At 31.6% G+C, this 20,604-nt stretch overlaps 1 protein-coding gene across 4 annotated transcripts in view; it reads left to right on the top strand.

The window, feature by feature from the left end:
• The first annotated feature begins 80 nt into the window (after positions 1-80).
• LOC107450835 (gamma-glutamylaminecyclotransferase C) overlaps positions 81-20,604 on the top strand; it is a 54,784-nt gene continuing 34,260 nt past the window's right edge. For 2 of the 4 annotated variants that reach the window (XM_087153383.1, XM_071184119.2), the window contains exon 1: positions 81-199. In XM_087153383.1, coding sequence (XP_087009509.1) covers positions 161-199 — 39 coding nt within the window. In that variant the 5' untranslated portion in view covers positions 81-160. Of the gene's footprint in view, positions 570-20,604 lie in introns of all 4 variants that reach the window. The other 2 variants (XM_071184118.1, XM_071184117.1) reach the window with 2 other exon arrangements.

Below are 20,604 nucleotides of genomic sequence, written 5' to 3'. Positions count from 1 at the left end.
TGAACAAAACTAACTTACAGCTTACATTCTGACAGCAGTTGTTTACTTTGTGCAAGCTATAAGCTGAATTTTTTATACACGTAACACATTAAATAATATATTTAGCACTTACTTGCTCTAAATACACTATTTTTTTAAAATAAATATAGGGTGTAAAAAGATGGAAAATGAACCTAGTCCTCTCGAAAATATTGTGAAAGTAATTCTTTATTAGAATTTTATTTATTATTATTATTATGAGGTTTTTAAACTGTTTATCTTTATTGTGTGCTAAAACTTTATCTTATTCTGTGCGAGTACAATGTATGTATTTACATAACACCATGTTGAAGCACAGCATCAATTCTTTAAACCTTCTCAAATTGCAACATTTGTGCAGGGAACATTATGGTAGAATTCATTTTTCGATCGGCTTGTGTGCAAAATCTTTTCGCGAGACAGAAAATGAATACGCTCATGAGGTATTGCAGACGATTCCTGCATACGCCAAATCGACAGTCAAACAACCAGTTGCATTCGGCGTGAGTGATTATTCAGAAGGCAATAAAGAACTCTCTGAATTCGCAAAGGTAACTATGCATTGCATGTCTCTAAACATTAACTTAGAAGAGGGTCCTTTTTCTTTACCAGTGTTAAATCTAATCAAACGTCTTCCTAGTTTATCAGATGAAAACCTTTTAAAATGCCTTTTTTTGTTGTGTTGCTTGCCTCCTACTCCCAAAACATGGACGCCCAATTTCAAAGCTCTCTGGAACAGTTTGGATTCTGAGTGCGTCAAGAGATTGCCAACTTGGAGTACATCTCAAAAACTGTTAGTGGCTGACTATTGGTTTCATTTGAGACTGAATAGGATATCGCAGTATAATAGGAACATGATAGACAACCTACTGCAGAGACTGAGCGGTTTGACCGATGCCGAGATGGTGCAGCTCATGTTTTACATCAATCTGCAGAGGGAGCTGCGACTCGATTCTTCGGAATCTTTGAAAGTGAGGCTTGTACCAGTGGTGAAAAATATTTCCATCGACGAGTTGGGAATCGTCTGCTTGGGTTTCTTCAAGACTAAAAATAAACTGAATGACATTTCTGTCATAAAAATTATAATCGAAAGATTCATTGACGAAATCGAAGTGGCTAAAAATTTGACGCTCGTATCGTTGCTGAAGTTTTTAAAAAAAAGCATCCAACTCTCTTATACAGAGATGTACATACCCTTGCTACACAAATGTACAGCTTACACGTGTCGATGGGACGTCCACACGTGTATCCATTTAGCTCTCTTGGCGTCTGAATGCCACGTTTATCATCCACTACTCTTAGATTCTATAGTGGAAAGATTATGCTCCACTATCGAACGTGCACGTCTGAAAGACATGATGAAATTGTTACAGTGTCTGTCCCATTTCAACCACCACCCCCCACAAAAATTCAACTCGTTGCTTTTTTCCGAAATACGGAAAGAATCCAGACGAGACGAAATAGCACATCAGCCTAGAATTTTAATATACATAGCACTGTATTACTCTTATGTCGGTCATTATAACCACACGCTTCTGAATGTCGTTCTGGACTCTGATTTTGCGCAGAAATGCATCTTGGCTTTTCCAGAAACGGAATTGACGTTTGCAGAGGTGGACTGCTGTACGGAAATCGAATGCAAGGATTACACTGGGAACAGATTGGGTAGACATTTCTGGACTGTTCTGGAAAAACGAAGGGGGAGTGTCGACGTGAAAAAGCAAAACGCCTTCACCCGGCTTCTCGGGGAAACACTCTCTGCATTTACGTCGAAAGAAAATATCGAGGTGAAGCATACATTGCCCCACATGTTTTCACCCGACATAGTTATTCGGGTGTCTGGTGATCAGAAGTCATGTGACAAAGATATTTTATTTTCCCCACCAAAAGAAGAAAAATGGGCATGCCTCGTGATGGGAGTTCCGTATTCGTTTGCCTACCGTTCGAGGCACCGAACGGGCGTGACGGCAATGAAGATGAGACAACTTGAAAAACTGGGTTATAAGGCAATATTGATACCACATTACGAACTTCCTCGAGATATCGAAAGGAGAAAGAAATATTTAGAGAGAAAGTTGAGATGTATAGGAGTTTGTTGCAATCTTTTTTAATGATGTTATAAAAATAAAGGACATCACATTGTTTCATTTCTTTCCTGTTCATCGTCATTTACTAAAAACATGGTGCGTAGCATTTTTAAAAAGTGCTTAATTTTCCCTTTTCAAAAAGGAAAATTTTTTTTACCGTGTCAATTTTCATCACGTGTTATGCAAAAGCGTGGCTTTCACATTGTTCTATTCTAGGTTTTTATAATTCAATCAAACACATTGCATCTCGGCAAACCTTCAAGCTGAAAACTCCAATCATTTTACAATTTTGTTGAAATACTTGCAGGTCTGCAGATGCGTCTATTGTTATGCAGCATAGTTGCATTTTGCAAGATATTCTCCATTTCAGACTTCATTTTCCACCCTCTGAAATCGAACTGAAAAACCACACGATCTTTTTATGATGGCTGATATAATCAAGAAAAGAGTTCTTTGTCAGAAATTACTTATTATAGCATGTTCATGCAAAGTCTTTGAAAATTATTTTGTCGCTTAAAAATGTTTTTTAGTGCTTAAAAAGTACTTAAAAGCTGCTTATTTTTTGTTGAAAGATTTGGCTACTCACCCTGTTAAATTTTTTTTATAATTCGTAATTATACTGAATCTGTCAAACATGGTTTTCTTTAACTGCTTCAAGAATAGCTCTGAGCATTTTTCTTTCAAAAATTAGTAGTTTATTTTTATCAGATTTATTTGAAGGGTAGTATTTGCAGCCATAAAGAATTATCCAAGAACAATCGCACCCCCTCTGCCTAAATGGCATACGTCAACAACAACAATAAACCTCTATACTATAAATTAATTTCAATGGAATTAAGCTTTGATTTCAGTTGGTTCCTCATTCACACCTATTAGCCATCCTTATTCTGTTATTAATTATGTGGTTGTCCTATGGTTTTTATATCATTATTAATTGTAGCAGGCTCTCAGGGGGCCCTTGAGAATGGAATTTTTTTAAAAATTGTATTTTTTAAAATAAACAAAATTGCCTTAAATATTTTTTAAATGAAATATATTCTATTGTATAAAGCAGTGTTTTCATCATAGCAAAAAAAATGGGTGAGAATTTCTCACCCTTTCTCAAAAACAGGGTGAGATTTCAAAAAGTTATGTGAGATTTCTAAAAACTAAAAAAACACAAAAACTCTTGAAAAAAAAATCTTTTCTTTAATTATAATACATTTTTAACGTCTTCTATTTTTTAAAGCATTGAATATTTTTCGTGCATCATCATAAAAGATTTTGCCTTTACAAGGTATTTGTCCATCTTACATTAGCACTTAAAAATTGGAACGTTTTACATGAAGAAACGTTACCTATGGTAAACACGTGGTTCTAGAGAAATGTGTTCTGAAAGTGGTTCCGTGGTTGTGCTCTGTTGTTCAAAAAGGTTCTGAACAATAATGGTAAATAGGGAAATTAGAAAACGGAGCAGATGTTGAAAATAATGAAAGATCCAGGAAGAAAAGTGAAACGGATTTTATTCTAAATGGCGTAATTCGAGGCTTTTTCCAAAATGCGAGAAATTCACGAATTTTGAAATTGATTTATAGAATGCGCGAATTTCTCGCGGTAATAATTTTTTAATGCGAGAAAAGAAAAAATATGCGAGGTTCTCGCGCTGTAGGGAAAACACTGTATAAAGTGTGTAATTTGTTTTGATTATCATGCAGTGATTGATTATCATGCAAGCAACAATAATTTGAATAGTTTATCTCCAAGAAATCAACCGAAATCTGTTTTTCTACGTTCCAATGACGTTTTTATGTGAATTCAGTTTTTTTGTGTCTACTAAAAACAAATTTAAGTGTATTTAAAACAAAATGCATTTAAATTTGTTCAAACAATTGCATGTGTTAAAAATGCTTTATTTGTGTATGTGAAATTTTTTAGTTCGATTTCAAGCGGTATGACCTGTTCTAAGGTCCCAAACCATTTTTGTGCCCGTGGGCCCTGTGTGTTATTAAGACGGCCCTGGTCTGATACCTTCATATGTCTAATAATTAGTCCAGTCCTCGAAATTTCAATTACTCTCTTCCCGAAGTTTATCCGAATTAATCCAATGTTTTAACAGAAGGCTCAAGCTTGGTAAAAGTTTGTTGGGTGCATCCTATTAATTCAATGCCATCTGCATAAGTCAATAGTTGAACAAACTTTATATTTATCAGTCAGACTTCTATTTAAGGAACTTATATTTTGCAAATTTCTCTATTTTCTATTTTGCGAAAAAAAAAAATTTTTTTGAGGAACCAAGAACATTTTGGAAATTTCTGAGTAAAATAACTCCCAAATTTCAAAGTGAATTTTCTATTTAACGACCTTTTTTTTTTTGAGATCCACTTTCCTAAAATATTTCAAACTTGTTGACGCATTTTATGGTGGAATGACCTTGAATTTATTTTCGCAACCACTTTTAGAGAAAGCAGTAAAATCCTTTTCCCTTTTTGTTTGCATCTGAAACGAAAAAACTCAGACAAAAATAACAAATTTTATCACTAGCAATTAAACTTAAGAACGCATGTGGTATTGTATGATTAAAATTACTTTTATAATAAATTTGTACATAAATAGTAGATACTAGTTAACAAGATAAAGGTGTATCAGTTGCTATTTTAATTATGTCTAGTGTTGTTTAAGAATTGAAAACCTGTTTTGTGTTTAAATATTTCAAAAGGTGATTTTCTATTTAACAAATTTTCCATATAACAAACTTATCAGGAATAGCGACTTTGTTAAATAAAGGACCGACTGTGTATATATATATATATATATATATATATATATTAAAATTTAATCGAGGTATCATATAATAAGAATGCATAACAATATGATTAGTGTTTCTTAGACGAAATTATAATACAATGTTTTTAGAATAAGAATTTTATTTTTGTATTGAAATAAAACTGTAAACAATAACAGACTTTTTACTAAGCGTCCTCTTCAGTATAAATATTTTCATTTATTTTCTCCCCGATCAGGGTTGTGGTGAATTTTTGTAGTGTATAGTGGAAGAGCGAAATGTAGGAATATGCAAGGGAAGGGTTTGCCACCTTTAGTATTTGATAAAATCCTTTTTTTTTTTTTTAAATTTCCAATTCTTTTATATAAATTCTGTTTATATCTATAACGTTTTTATTTGCACCTTTAAATATCTAATAAGATATTCATATTAAAATGAGAAATTGTATTTCACAACTATCAGGATATTTTAAAGAAGAATATTTAGATGTTTTGATGTACCTATAATTATTTTGTTCTAAACCTTTTATATGGCAAGCAAAATAAAGCTGGCGTGATAAATAATTGTAATCCTGATTGAAATAGTAGAAGCAGAACAATTGATGGGCATTTCATGAACCACTGAATTCCTATTTGCCCGCCCTGCATAATGCATATAAAAATCTAACTTAATATGCTTCAAAACTAAAAATGCTTTTTAGATACTTTTTTCTTTTTATGCAGATAGAGTTGAACCTCTAATTAAAGAAGTCACTGAATCCCAATAAGTTCGTTAAATAGCAAATCACCATTTGAACACAAAATAGGTTTTAAATTCATAAACACTAGACATAGTTAAAATAGATACATATTATTATCTACTATCAAATTGTTTCAAATGATTTTATCATTTCAGCATAGGAAGGTTTGGTGATCTCTTCAGCATTTCTGTCTTCTTCATAATTTGTTGCTGTGTTTTTATTTTTCCCGCTGTCCGAAATATCCAACTCAGTTAACGTTTCTGTGGCTTCAGGATCAATAAAAAGAAAATCATTCATCAGTACTACATCATCGTTAATTTCGTGGTTCTCTCTTAGCTGTACTCACATTTTTTTAGTTCTAAAGGAATATCATCCTCAGTACTTTCCAAATTCTCCGCACTGACTAAGAGTCCAGCTCTAGCGAAACGGTTAGGAATAGTAAGATCTGTAACATCATAGTTTCATGTTTTAGAAATTTCTGTTATACTTTCTCGTAAATTAATTTTTTTGCATGGATTCCTGTATGAAATGCAAATGAAACGAGATAAAGATTTTACCTCTTTCTCTAAAATTTAAGTGGCTGCAAAAGTCAGTTCATGGTCATTTCCCATATAAAATGTGTTAACTAGTTTGAAATGTTCTGAAATATTTTGCGAAATTGGATTTTGAAGAAAATTCACTTCGCTATTTGGAAGTTATTTTACGAAGAAATTTCCAAAATGTTCTTCGTACCTCGAAAAAAAATCGCAAAATAAAGAAATTCACAAAATTGAAGTTCGTTAAAGAGAAATCCGACTGTATTGCTTTAAATACACCCAGAAAAATAAAAACACATTATAAAGATTTAAAAAAAATAATTCTGACTTGTTGAAATGCAATGGTTAAAATAACTTACATATTATTTACAGTTAAGTCACTGTTTTATAAGATTATCTGAATTTGAGACTTTCAATTGCAAAATATTTGAAATTTTCATAACAGAATAAAAAAACATAATTTATCTTCACAAAATATTTTTTTATTGTTTAAATTTTAAAAACTTTTCTTTATTTATTTTACAAACTGCTGTTTAGAATACCATATTTGAAAACAAAAATATATTTGCTCTATCATTTATTCCAAAAGAAATCAACATTGTAAGATAGGATTGATTCAGTTTAATGGATTAAAAATAAAGCGGATTATTTATAATAACAAAATGATACTGTTGCAGTAATACATGATGATTTTTGGGCAGGTATTTTATTTACGGCACACTAGAGCTGCACAATGGGCTATTGGCGACGGTCTGGGAAACATCCCTGAGGATGATCCGAAGACAGGCCATTGCAATTTCGATCCTCTGCGGAGAGAGGATGGCTCCCGTTCTTTGGTAGTCTGCGCGCATTTTATGGTAGAACAGCTTAACGAGTATCGATACCGCACCCCTTCGGTCCCTACGCAGCCTGATCAAAGTGGTTACAAACCTGCTAACTGACCGCAGAGCCAGTGATGCTTGACTTCTGTGTTCTGCTGGGAACCGTGTGTCTTTACGATCAACCCACTAAGGGACCCGTGATTTAAAGAAGTCGGAAATAAGTAAGAAGCATATGAAACGGGGAAAAATTCAGCAATTTACACCCATGCCTGTGTTAGGCATCATTTTAAATGAAGAAGTTAAGTCAATAGTTTAAAAGTTCATTATAATAGTATCTAATATTATTTTTTTTTATTTATTATAAAATTATCCGATATAAACTTATGAGCTATGATATCTCTGGAGCGTCAGACTAACCGTGGAAATCCATCAAAAATTCCTCCATGAAGGCAAATTTCGCCCAATGCTTGATCCCTTGTCTTCTGGATTTGTTTCAAAATGACATGGAGTTGAACATTAGTGGTGGTAAACCCGAAAAATTGGGTCGGCTGTTCAAATCAGAAGGCTGTTCAATCAAAATAATCAGATTTTTTTGATTTAAATAGGATTTTTTTGATTTTTATTCAAATACACTGTAAGAACTTTATTAATTTATGATTTTAAAAAATTATAAATATTTAATCAAATTAACTTAATATTAAAACTATATTATAACAATATTTTAGAAGCTCTAACTAAAATAATTTTTCATTATAATACATGGCTTCGAGTGCATAGCAACCATTTTGAAACAAATGCATGATTAAAATTTAAAGACTAGATGAAATAGAGAATTTAAAGAATACTTCAGGGGTCTGTTTGGGTTTTTCTGAGAGGTACCTATTTTGTGAAAATTAAAAATTTTATTAAAAAAATCAACACAAATATAGTAAAAACATGGAATTTTTGTTTCTTACGAGACACAAAAATAAAATTTTAAGAAAACCTATTTTGTGTGATTATTCTATCATTTTTCCTAAAGTTAAATTTGTAAAGGTACCGGCTTGGACAGACCCCTGTGCTTTAACTATTAAAACAAAGTTTCAGTTAGCAAACCATAACTTTAATTTAAAATCGTGATTTCTTTTTTTTCCTCTTGATTTTTAAAATGACAAAATAAATGTAGCAGACTGTGTTTATAAATGTAGTCATTCATCAAAAAATAAATAAATATTTAATCTATATATTTTTATATTAAAATATTCATTTTTAATTCTATATCAAAATAGATAAGTTAAGTTAGAAAATCTATGTATTCATTGGAATTTTTTTTCACAAAATTTCTTTATAGAAAATCAGATAATGTCAAAGATACTGTAAACATATTATGAAAAAAAATACCAGTTAATAACCCTACTGCATCAAATAGACTTCGAAAGAGTTTGAAAGGGAAGAATGACATTATATTAGGAAGAAAAAAAAACATCTGAATTCATCAGCCCTTTTTTTTTCTTTTTCTGTTTTTGGCATATTAGGGTAATTTCTTTTTAATATAACCTCAAGTTTCGGAAATATACATTTTCCACCAATAAAATATGATGTAGATTTTAATTCACGCTTTTTCATTCAAAAGGCAGAATTTTAATTAACATTATTTGTATTATTTTTTGAAAAAACTTCATGTTTATTAATTACTTTCTACAGCTATGCAAGTCTATATTAAGACAGCATTAAATGTTTACTTTAATCTGTACTTTCAATCTCAAGAATCAAAAGATTTTTAAAAATGTAATTTCAAATGTGTTGGAATTTAACACACACCAAGAAAGTAATTTCGTTAACTAAAATTAATTAATGCAGCAATTTATTTAAATTAAATTTTAATACTAAGAAAAGAAAATAATAAAAGTATCAAAAATTTAAAACACTGTTTTTTAACTTTCAAAATCAATATATATAGATAAAAAAATTAGTTGATTTAAATCAATGATTTTTTTTAAAAAAATCATTTGATTTAAATCAACGAACCCTGGTTGAAATCCATACAAACAGTAAAACAGTTAACATAACCATATAACAGTAAAAGAAGGTTTGGAAGTTAACTGAAAAGCGAAGAAAATTCTTGCATTGCCGGATGATTTTATTAGTGTAATTTGTGACTGTTAAATTATTCAATAGTTTTGTTTTAAAACGTCTTTTAAGAAACTACACTGTCGTAAGAAATTAAGAGACTTTGATCGATTATCTCTAGAACTACTGGATCGATATTTTAATGAAATATGCTATGTATACATACATGGATGCAATACAAAACAAATAACCTCTCAACAATTGTAATACACACTCATGATCATGCATAAAACTTGTTGGAGTCTGAAGGTATGAAACAGCGGTTGCAGAATAAACAAACAAAAGCAATGGGTTAATAGTATTATGGTCCCCTCTTAGTCTGCAGACCTTGCAGCGAGATTTCATACTCGAAATAAAGCAGTTTATCATTCCCTGTGGCAATTTCATGCCTTCCGACTTTAGCGAGTGTTATGCACAATCGTGCGTATGTATTACAATTATAGAATGGTTATCTGTTTTGTATTGTAGCAATGTCATATCAAATTTCATTAAAATCGGTCCTGTAGTTCTGGAGATAAAGTCTGCAAATTATCTTAATTTCTTAAGTAACGCAGACTATTTACATCCAATTTAATAAGGCTGTGGGAATTTTCATTACCCATCGGTTCCCGAACCTATGATACCTGCCCAAAACTATCCGGACACTCATTGGTACTCCTGAATTAATTTGATGTTTCTTCCCCTGATTTAAATGGCTGCGTAATATGCGCTCTAATTCGTCCCAAAGGTCGTTGAAACAGCCGACCCAATCTTTTGGGTTTCAGACTACTCATGTTCAACTCCGTAGCCTTGTCATTTTGAACCTAATCCAGAAGACAAGGAAACTCCTGGATCAGTACCCGCAGTGGTATGATTCTTTTGGGGGGGGGGAACATGAAGGGCTCTGTGACACGACAGATTTAACGTGCAACAGTCACCCAAAGAATATATAAGTGAGAAGAAGACCAACTCTCATAGGCCCCCATGTAAACCTGTTCAGTCAGCGGGGATCGAACCCACAACTTCCTGTACATGGTGCCCTACCCACCAGGCTATCCAGGCCCAAAGATGTTGTTCTATGGGGCTCTGAGAAGTTTTTGAGTACCTTCAAACCACGTCTGTGCAAACCTCGATGGGAGATTGGAAGAGAAATGGGTCCGAAATATTGCCATAGAGTGCAGCATTGTCCACATACAAACCGCAGGAACTCACGGTGCCATGCCAAACCACGATTTTTAATTAAACTGGTGTTCGCAGACAGGGTGGATAATCTCTAGAACTATTGGACCGATTTTAATGAAAATTTGATGTGTACATACATTGATACAATACAAAACAAATGACCATTCTATAATTGCAATACACACGCACATGATCGTGAGTACTACTCGTTGGAGTCGGAAGGTATGAAATTGCCACAGAACAATTGTCAAAGAAAATGATAAACTGCCTTATTTCAAGTATTAAATCGAACTGAAAGGCCTGTATATCTGTAAGAGGGGTCCATATCCCCTATTAACCCATTTTTTTAAATATTTATTCTGCAACCGCTGTTTCATACCTTCAGACTCCAACGAGTGTTACGCACGATCATGTGTGTGTGTATTTCAATTATAGAATGGTCATTTGTTTTGTATTGTATCAATGTATGTACACATCAAATTTTCATTAAAATCGGTTCAGTAGCTCTAGAGATAATCGACTAGGTCTGCAAACTCTCTTAAATTCGTACACCATTGTAGAACAATGCGATTTTTTCGAATATATTGGTTAAAAAAAAAAAAAAAAAACGTTTAATGTTCTTTTGTCACCTTAAGTTGTTTAGAAAGTATAAGTTCTGCTAAATTTTAATTAAATTGGAAAAACTTTACTTTAAAATGGTCACGTTTTAGTGCATCTTAAACGATCTATATTAAACCAAACTTTTGCATATTATTTTTTTAAAAAAAAATATGCACAGAAAATGTTCGAATTTTTACCGTTCATCTCCTGAAAAGTTATAAATACAAAACTGACCAGAATGGGCGCAAGAATCATGATTTTAATCACAAAATCATATATATATACACACACAGGGTGATTCTAAAAAGATGGGCAAAATTTTAGGAAGTGATAGTACACACCCAAGCAAACAATTTTTATCCAAGAATGCATGGTCGAAAACAAAACGCAAAGGTGCTGGAGCATTTGGAAAGTTGTTTGATGCAAACGTGAAAGCTCCATTCCTGTTGCGAGTTACTACGCTGCGTTACTTGTCGCCAGGCTTTCGGCAGCTGCAGGGCAAGTTCGTGATATGCCTAGTGTGTTTCAGAATGTTCACCTATCTTTTCCTCGCCGTTGTACTGCGTGCATAGCCACTGCCGGCCACTGTTTTGAACACTTATTGTAATCACATGACATTAAATTTTGCTTTTATAACTTAACCTCATCGTTCTTTGTGTATTTTTGCCTCATATAAGACACTAAATTTTGACGCCCTCTAGCGGTTTTGCGTTTTGTTTTCGACCATGCATTCTTTGATAAAAATTGTTTGCCTGGGAGTGTACTATCACTTCCTAAAAGTTTGCCCATCTTTTAAGAATCACCCTGTATGTATATATATATATATATATCAGGGTTGGGTTTTTGCCGTCAAAAACTGGTGTTTGACATGACAGTGGTAAACACCGTGTTTTTACCGGTAAAAACTGTCAAAAACCTACTGTTTTCTTAAATTTATGGCATATAGCGGACAATATATTATTTTCACATAATTGGCCTTATAAATGAATGTTGTAAATGATTGCTATTGATTTTGTAACTATATACATGTATTCTTATAGAAGGATATACATTCATACAGTAATATTGTAATATGCTTATTGAAAATAGTGATACTTAATTTTATCATTATAGCTTGTTTTGCAAATGATTCAAAATTTAGCACTTCTTAATTGTTAGAAATAAACAAACAAACATAAAAGCTTGGAACTATTAATAAATTCAAGAACTAAAAAGAATAATTTAAAATTTGGCATTTCTTAAATATTAGAAATAAGCTAAAATAAACTTTCAAAACTTGTAAGTACTAACAAACTCTAAGTCAAGAATTACTGCTATTTCGTCAAGTTAAAAGCTTTTATTCAGTTGAAAAAGCATATTAAGCAAAACTTAAATAAAAACAAAATTACATGTTCAGTAGTCGGGGTCACGGTACCGAAGCATACGATAGCAAGTGACTAATTTTGCGCATTTTTCATTGCCCAGTCGCTTTCTGAGTTTAGTATGGATGAGTCCAAAATTCGAGAAGATTCTGTCAATGGAAGCCTGTCATTGAGGATAATGAAAACCAGGGCCGTCTTTAAACTATTTGAGGCCCTGGGCACATTAGGATCATGGGGCCCCTATGACCTTGAGAAAACACTATTTAGTTACAATAGATAAAGAAAGACAAACAAGGTTCTAAATTTATTTTTATTTAGTTACTAGCTATAAAAAAATAGGAAATATAAAAAATAATCTACAAAAGTAACTCGCTTAACTTAAAATCCTTAGATTAATTCTATGTTGATTGCAAAGGTACCCTTCTAGATTTAAGATGAGCAAAATCGTTAATCACTTCTTCAAAATCTATGGTATTGAGAATATCACATTCTATGGACATCAGCGACAAACTATTTAATCTCTCTTGAAGCATTGTACTTCTTAATTCATTTTTTATTCGTTTCAATTTGGAGAAGGAGCGTTCTCCGCTGCAGTTAGTTACCATCATGCTTAAAAATATTCTCAATGCAATTTCTACGTTAGGAAATGTGTCTTCAATTTTGTTTTGCTTTAATAGATTATATACTTCCTGTACACTGTTAGATGCTTCATTTTCACTCTGAACATTTATTAAGTATTCTTTTAAATGTTGACATTCTATTTCTAACTCTTTTTCATTTACATCTTCGTGATAGATTTGAGAAAATTCTTTGCATCCTTGTCGTATCTCTTCGGAATTCAGAGTTTTTAAGTGAAAAAATAAACTAAAACGTTGACTGACGATCTCATATGAACTTTGTCGCTGTTTTAGATGAACACTCAAGGTATCGATTATTGGGAGAAAGGTTTCTACGTTGAATCGCTCTTTTCCATTCAATTGGACTGATGGCGCAGAGCCATCAAAAAAACTCTGCCGTGAGCTTCTACACTCTAAAAACTGTACCTTTGATTTCAGAGGCACATTTGGATCATTTGTGCCTCTGAATTTTAAGGGCACAACGTACCCTTAAAAATGAAAGGCACAATGTACCTCTGATTTCAGAGGCACATTTGGATCGTTTGTGCCTCTGAATTTTAAGGGCACAACGTACCTTTAAAAATGAAAGGCACAATGTACCTCTGATTTCAGAGGCACATTTGGATCGTTTGTGCCTCTGAATTTTAAGGGCACAACGTACCTTTAAAAATGAAAGTCACAATGTATCTCTGATTTCAGAGGCAAAATCAGATGTACCTCTTAACTTGAAAGGTACACTGTACCTTAGATTTTGCTTTTGTGTACCGCTCATTGAAACAAGCATTTAGTGGTTCCAAAGCCTGTTATTTACCAGATTTGAACACATTTTTTTTTTTTACCTATTTGTAATTTGCTAGCACTTCATATAAAAAGGGACTTTCTATTTGGTTTACACTATTACCAAGATATTCATTATAATAATTCTTAATGAAAAATATTTCTCCATTCTTTGAATATTGGCCACTTGAAAGTGATCATTTCAAGGGATCCCATCTAAGGCTTTTTCATAGACAATTATAAAATATGTAAATTTATACCATTTCTTTAATTATGTAGCGTTTAATGATATTTCAACAACTAAAATGGTGCTTTTCTGATCAGATATAGGTACAAAAAGATAATATTTATCTCTGTTAACCCAAGTCAATAATAATTCATGGATTTTTTTTTTCAAAAAGCATCCTCAAAATGGAAATTTCTTAAAAATTTAGATATTTTTTAAATATTTAGAGATTTAATAAAATAGTTTTATAAGGATCAAAATTAAACACTAAATATCATGAAATCTAATATCTTTTATTTTCACACATAAAGAACAATTTTACATAATTTAGTAACAGTTGCAATATGATGTATACAGTTGCACAAATATGGAAAAACATAGAACTTACATAGAATATTTTAAAATGATAGATGTAGATTTTGACAACTTGGATATTTTATAACATAAAATATGTTTAATCAAATGACTTAACATGTGTAAAATGAAAGATTTCCTTCCATTGATATGAATTTTTTTTAAATCCAGATTTTGGCGAAGAATATTAACCCGTTAGGCGCCATCATTCCTATTTTGGGAACATTAGTTTTCAATTTTTTTAGAACTAACTGTACTTAATATTATTTAATCGATGATTTTATTTGAGCTCAAAATATATGAAAAGCCTTCTGCAATTTTTTTAGAAAGCTTGTTTCAGAATTTTTTTTTATTGTATTTTAAAAAACGTGAAATTCTGCATTTTTGTCCCAATCATTAAACATGCATTTGTTTTATAAATATCATTAAAATAAGAATTACTTTCGTGCTTCAACTTAATTACAACAATCGGATTACAGTCGGATTGAGGATTAATAAACTTCAAATTTCTATCTTAGTTCTCTTTTCTATAATCCGAATTTCGATGTCTACAGTATTTCTTAAAATGCCCTATTTCACTACAATAGAAACATTCACTTTCAGATCTAAATTTCTTCACAATACTTGGCGAATTCCATTTCTCATTAAAATGTTCTTTCTGGCGATCGTTATTACACGGAATATCTTGTGGATCATACTGAAAATTGTCAATGAGATTTTCTTTAAAGTAATAATAATTATAATCATAAATTTCTGACCTTTCAGCAGGAATAAGCTGTAAAGCACACGAAAACCAAAGATCGAAATTCACACTAAATCTCTTCGCTTTCTGTTCAAAGAGTTCGAAGTACCGTCGAATTCCACACTTCTTGGCATCAATTTTAAACATCTCATTCACTAATTTTTTCTTAAGTAGGAAATCCATAATAACAATAATATTTGTCACCAATTCTTTCAAAAACTTAATAAAACATTTCTGGAACGGATCCCAACGCTGCCACCAATTAAATACATAGCTGTAGCGTATCAAGCTATATTAAAGAACTGTTGAGTTTTTTTATAAAAACATTTATTTCACACCACAACAAATACAGTAACAAATATAAAGTACCCGTAACGGGATAGTTAAATCTCATAAAGGAAACTAGAAAAAGTGCCCGTAGCGGGATATATGAAAACTCACCCGTAACGGGATTGATAAAATATCAAGGCACTCTAGATAAACCCGTAACGGGTAATATGAAAACTCAAATTCCGCACAAAACTAATTCTAAAAAATCAACAACTTTCTGGTGTTCTAATTTTATCGTCTGCTTTTATTATTTGTATTTCGTCATAAAATATTTCATTGATGTGCGCATGCGCTTCTTCTCCGTTACATCGTACCGAAGAAAAAGAATTGAAGCCCATTTGAGAGGCACAGGGAACCGATAAAATCCTTTCGTACCGCGCATTGACTCGCGTTTGCTTGGGTGCCTTTCATTTCTTGTGGTGCCTCTCATTTTTAAAGGCACATTAGTTATGTCCCTCTAACACGAGAAAATGAAGGGTACATTTAGCTTGTGCCTTTTATTTAAGAGGTACAGTTTTTAGAGTGTACGTCTTGTTCTTTGAGATAGATCCTTGTAGTCAGCTTCTGGGTTATTTTCTTTGGCAGATGATTCGAAGTTATCAAATTTATCCCTGAGCTTAGTAATAAAATCATAAAGTGAAGTCAACAAATTGGTTGCAACGTCCAGTGTTATTGTTTCTTTCTGAAGATAATTACTTGTTTTGTCTATTCTTTCCAATATAGTGCTCCAGATTTCCGTCAGTATAATAAATTCTAGATTTCCCATTTTTCTAGACAGACTAAGGGCTTCGTCTCTTGTTTCTCGTGCCTGTTCAGTATCGTTTGCGATGGTGATTAAAGCTTCTAATATTCTTTTATAACCCCCATGCAAAGCACTTACTGCATCAGCTCGGGCTGACCATCTGGTTTGTGAAAGACTCTTAACAACTTTTTTTGAACCTAAATGTTCTGTTAACATATTCCATCTGTGGGTAGAGCCCGAAAAAAAGTTGTACACTTTCTGAACTATTTCAAAAAACTGTGATGCCTCCGGTACACACCCAGCAGCATGGACACCTACCAAGTTTAGTGAATGTCCTGCACATGGTATAAAGGTGGCAAATTCACATTTTTCCTTGATTCTTGTTTGTAGACCACTATACTTTCCCGACATATTTGAAGCATTGTCGTAGCTTTGTCCTCTGCAATCTTTTATGGGAATATCATGTATCTCTAAAAAATTTAAGATGGTCTCCGCTAAATACTTAGATTTATGTTCTTTAATAGGTATAAATTTCAAAAACCTTTCAACAGGAACACAGTCTTTTACGTATCGAATGATGAAAGTTAGCTGGTCAATATGAGACAGATCGGGCGTACTGTCAACGCTTATGGAAAAATATTTTGCTGATTTAACTTCATTTATAATTTTTTTTAGAACCTGTTTTCCCATTACTTCAATAAACTCATTACAGATATTTGCTGATAAATAAGAAATGTTACCCTTTCCAGGATTCCCAAATTTTTTTAAGTGATCTGCAAGAAATGGATCAAATTCACTCAATAATTCCACACAACCCAAATAATTTCCATTGTTTGGAGATCCTAGGATTTCATTGTCGCCGCGAAATGGAAGCCCTCTCGATGCCAAAAATTTTACAACAGCTACAATCCGTTTAAGTACGTTTCTCCAGTAATCCACTTCCTTTTGATGTTGAGATAATAAGTCTATATCTACTCTACCAACCGCTTTACTTCGTGCCACATAAGTCATCATAGATTGCTTATGCGCTGGGCTATTTTCATGTGTTAAAATTATGTGATTAATATGCTTCCAATCATTACATCCATTCCGAGAGCAAAGATTAACATCAGTTGGGTTAAATAAGCAGCATGAAAAACAAAATACAGAGCATTTGGAAGGCGAATACAGCAACCATTTTCTTTCGACGCTTTCATTGTTCTTTAATTTGCGAATAAATAATGCTTTGTTGAAATATCTCGTTACTAATTTATTACCATCTTTGTATGTTCTGGATGCCTCGGAAAAGTCAGAATCTTTATTTTGAAAATATACTGGTCCCTTACGAATTAAAATTTCGCGATTTATTTCAACAAACTTTTCGTGAAAATAATCGGCGGGATCGTGCGATATTAATTCTTCTGTGTTGGAAAACTGCTGTTCAATTGACACAGTTGGAGTTGTCGGTTTTAGTGAAGTCACTGAAGTCGTTGCACTTTCGTCGTAGGAATAGTCGCTTTCTGATTCAATCTCTTTTTCAAAATTGGAACATGAAGGTTTAGAAATTCCCGCAATTTGTAATTGAGCTGAGTCATCATGTGGAACATTTATGAGTTGATTGCTACTTACAGAAGTTTCTCCAGTAGTAGTAGTAAAATATGATGTTAATTTTGGTAACTTTTCAATTACTTCTTTCTGATGTAGAGCTTTTTTCCTTTTTTCAGATCCACTAGGATATGACCGTTTCGACATTTTATATTATAATTCACTATTTAATTAATTTTATAACGAAAATATTCGCTAACACAAAACAGACAAAACGACGATTTAATCAAACAATACTATTTTTTTTATCAGAGCTCGAGCACAGTCAGTAACAAACTAACAACTACAAACAAAACAAACGCCACAACATCGCAGACAAATACTTGAAGGGAATTCCCGTTCGTCAAGTCAAACGACGATCGGGAATTCCCCTTTTTTGTCTTTGGTATTACGAATGACGTTCGAATAGGTTTCTTTAAGACATAAACCACACCGCATCAAATAATTCTTTTTTTAATTTAATAATTTTTTTTTAAATTGTATTCTTATACTTACATATAGCTATTTAAATTAACCTAAACATACTAATATCGGAAAAACTCATTTTTGAGAGAGAGTGGAGTATTATACCCTGTTTATTTATTAGTTTGATCTTTCTTTTTGACAGATGTCAAATCTGAAATCGATATAACTTTGCAACGACGAACAATATCTTCTTATTTTAATAATATTAAAAATTGATAATAATCATAAGAATAGACACACAACATAAAAGTACCTGTTAAGGACTCAAGCATTTTCCGAAAGTCTTAAGTGGTTTTTATTGCTTCGAGGTAAAATTTAAATAGAAAAACTGAAAACAATGGTTTCTTACCTACCCAATGTTTTTATGTCTAGTGCAATAAAATTGATTGACGAATGAATTTATTTATTTTGAATAGTTTAAAACATACATACAGCCACATATTTAGCCAACACATTTTTTACACCAATAGATATTTTCTGTTTCCCATCACTGACCCATCTGTCAAAAAGTTCAAGCTATGTTGTACAAGGTATAGCTATCCGCATGCGGCAAACTAAAGCTAATATAATAAGCGTAGGTATTGTAGTAAGTCATTATCATCAGATTTTTCAAAATTAATGTTTTTCGGTAATAATGTATCGGTTATCATTTGGTAATCTGGCAGGAACTAGGGGGCCCCATTCGATCGCGGGGCCCTGGGCACGTGCCCATAGTGCCCAGTGGGGAAGAGGGGCCTGATGAAAACAAAAGGTTATTGCAATGTTGCAAGGAAACTCTAAAAGGATTTCCCAGGCTTTTTGATGTCTCATTTCTGTGTAAAATATTGAAAACAAAAATGATAAGAAAAGTTTATTTTATGAGGCTTTCTTTTTATGTGTACATGTGTTTCTCAAAGCAAGATTTTATGAATGAAAGTAATCAATCTTGACATTCTTCAGTAATGTAATATGCCAAACAAAGTGATGCTTGGAAATGTTGAAAATTTTGTTTAGTATCCTAATATTTTACTTCAAATAGTATGTTTTGATATAAACATGTTGAGAAAATGCAAGAATCTGTTCTTAAATATCTTTTAACAACTTTTTTTCTAATTTTATTGCCCAAAAATTTATTAATTTTAAATTATAAGCAGTTAAACTCAAATAAAAATACAGTTTTACCAAAAGTATGGGTTTTAGACAGAGGGGTTTTTGACATGACGGTAAAAACCATGGTAATAACTGGTAAAAACCGTCATGTGTCAAAAATTTGCCAACCCTGATATATATATATATATATATATATATATATATATATATATATATATATATATATATATATATATATATATATATATATATATATATATATATATATATATATATATATATATATATATATATATATATATATATATATATATATATATATGATTTAAATCGGATTCTTTTTTTTAAAATTTACCATCTAAAGCATCTGATGAAAGATTTTAATAAACCTTAATATTGTTTAAGAAGAATATAACTTAAATAGTGTTATTTCTTACTAAAATGCAGTGAATTATGACTACATTATTACATACTAATCACTGAGTTAAAAAAAAAAATTATAGTTGTATTTTTCAATTCCCACATACCCTATTATCTTGTTCAAATTTTCAATCGTTCATCAAAATACTTTTTATTCATCCATTCATGTTCAAATACACTTTTTTTTAAACTTGTAGTGGATAAAAACTTAATGTTAATTAAGTTTTTTCAAATATTAATTCATTCATTAAATTTAATGCAATCATTTTAGTTTTATAGTGGGAGAATTTTTTTTAATTATTTAATAAAAAGAGTTAACTAAAATATAATTATTTGCTGACCTAAGTAGGAATTGACTTTAATTATTAATGTTACTTGTACAAGCTCAACTTACTGAAGACAATGTGTCAACCTAATGAAGAGTAAATTATATTTTTTTCAATCAATATTTTTTTAAGGGGTTACAGTACTCTTGCAACAATTTTTTTAAATAAAGGTATAATCATTCATTTTGAGGATCCTTTACATGCTTATTTAACTTATAATCGATCATTTATCTTCAAAAAACAATTAAACTGTTTAAATTTTTTAAAATTTTAAAAAAAGTTGAAAAAATTCAAAATTTTTAAATACCTAAGGCTTTTTTATTTTAACTTATTTTCAAAATTTTTTTTTCTTAGTGCTTACAATATTCTTCTTAACAATTTTGTGCATTCATTTATTGATATATCAATTAGAGTATTTTTTATAAAATATTTTGTAAAAAAGTAGAAAAAAAGGGTAAGAATTCCTGTTATGTATATATAACATGCTGTAAAAATTGTAATACAGTAGAACCTCGATTAACCGAGGTTTCTGTTAACCGAGGCAATAACGAAGTCTAAATTTTTTTTTCTCCTCTTCAAAATGAGCTTGGAAGAAAGTATACACATATTAGTTCGTTGTCTGTGTTACAGGCACTTATTCCCCCACAAAAGCACTCAACTTCCATGAATTATTACACCCTGAGAAGACAGCATCCATGAATGCTTTGTTAACAGTGGTCATGTGACTTGTAAGTTTAAT

Source organism: Parasteatoda tepidariorum, chromosome 10 (genome assembly GCF_982258835.1).
Source record: "Parasteatoda tepidariorum strain Cologne lab strain chromosome 10, Ptep-v5.0, whole genome shotgun sequence".
NCBI lineage: Eukaryota > Metazoa > Arthropoda > Arachnida > Araneae > Theridiidae > Parasteatoda > Parasteatoda tepidariorum.
Note: the sequence above shows the minus strand (reverse complement) of the source record. Positions and strands in the feature narration are given on the sequence as shown.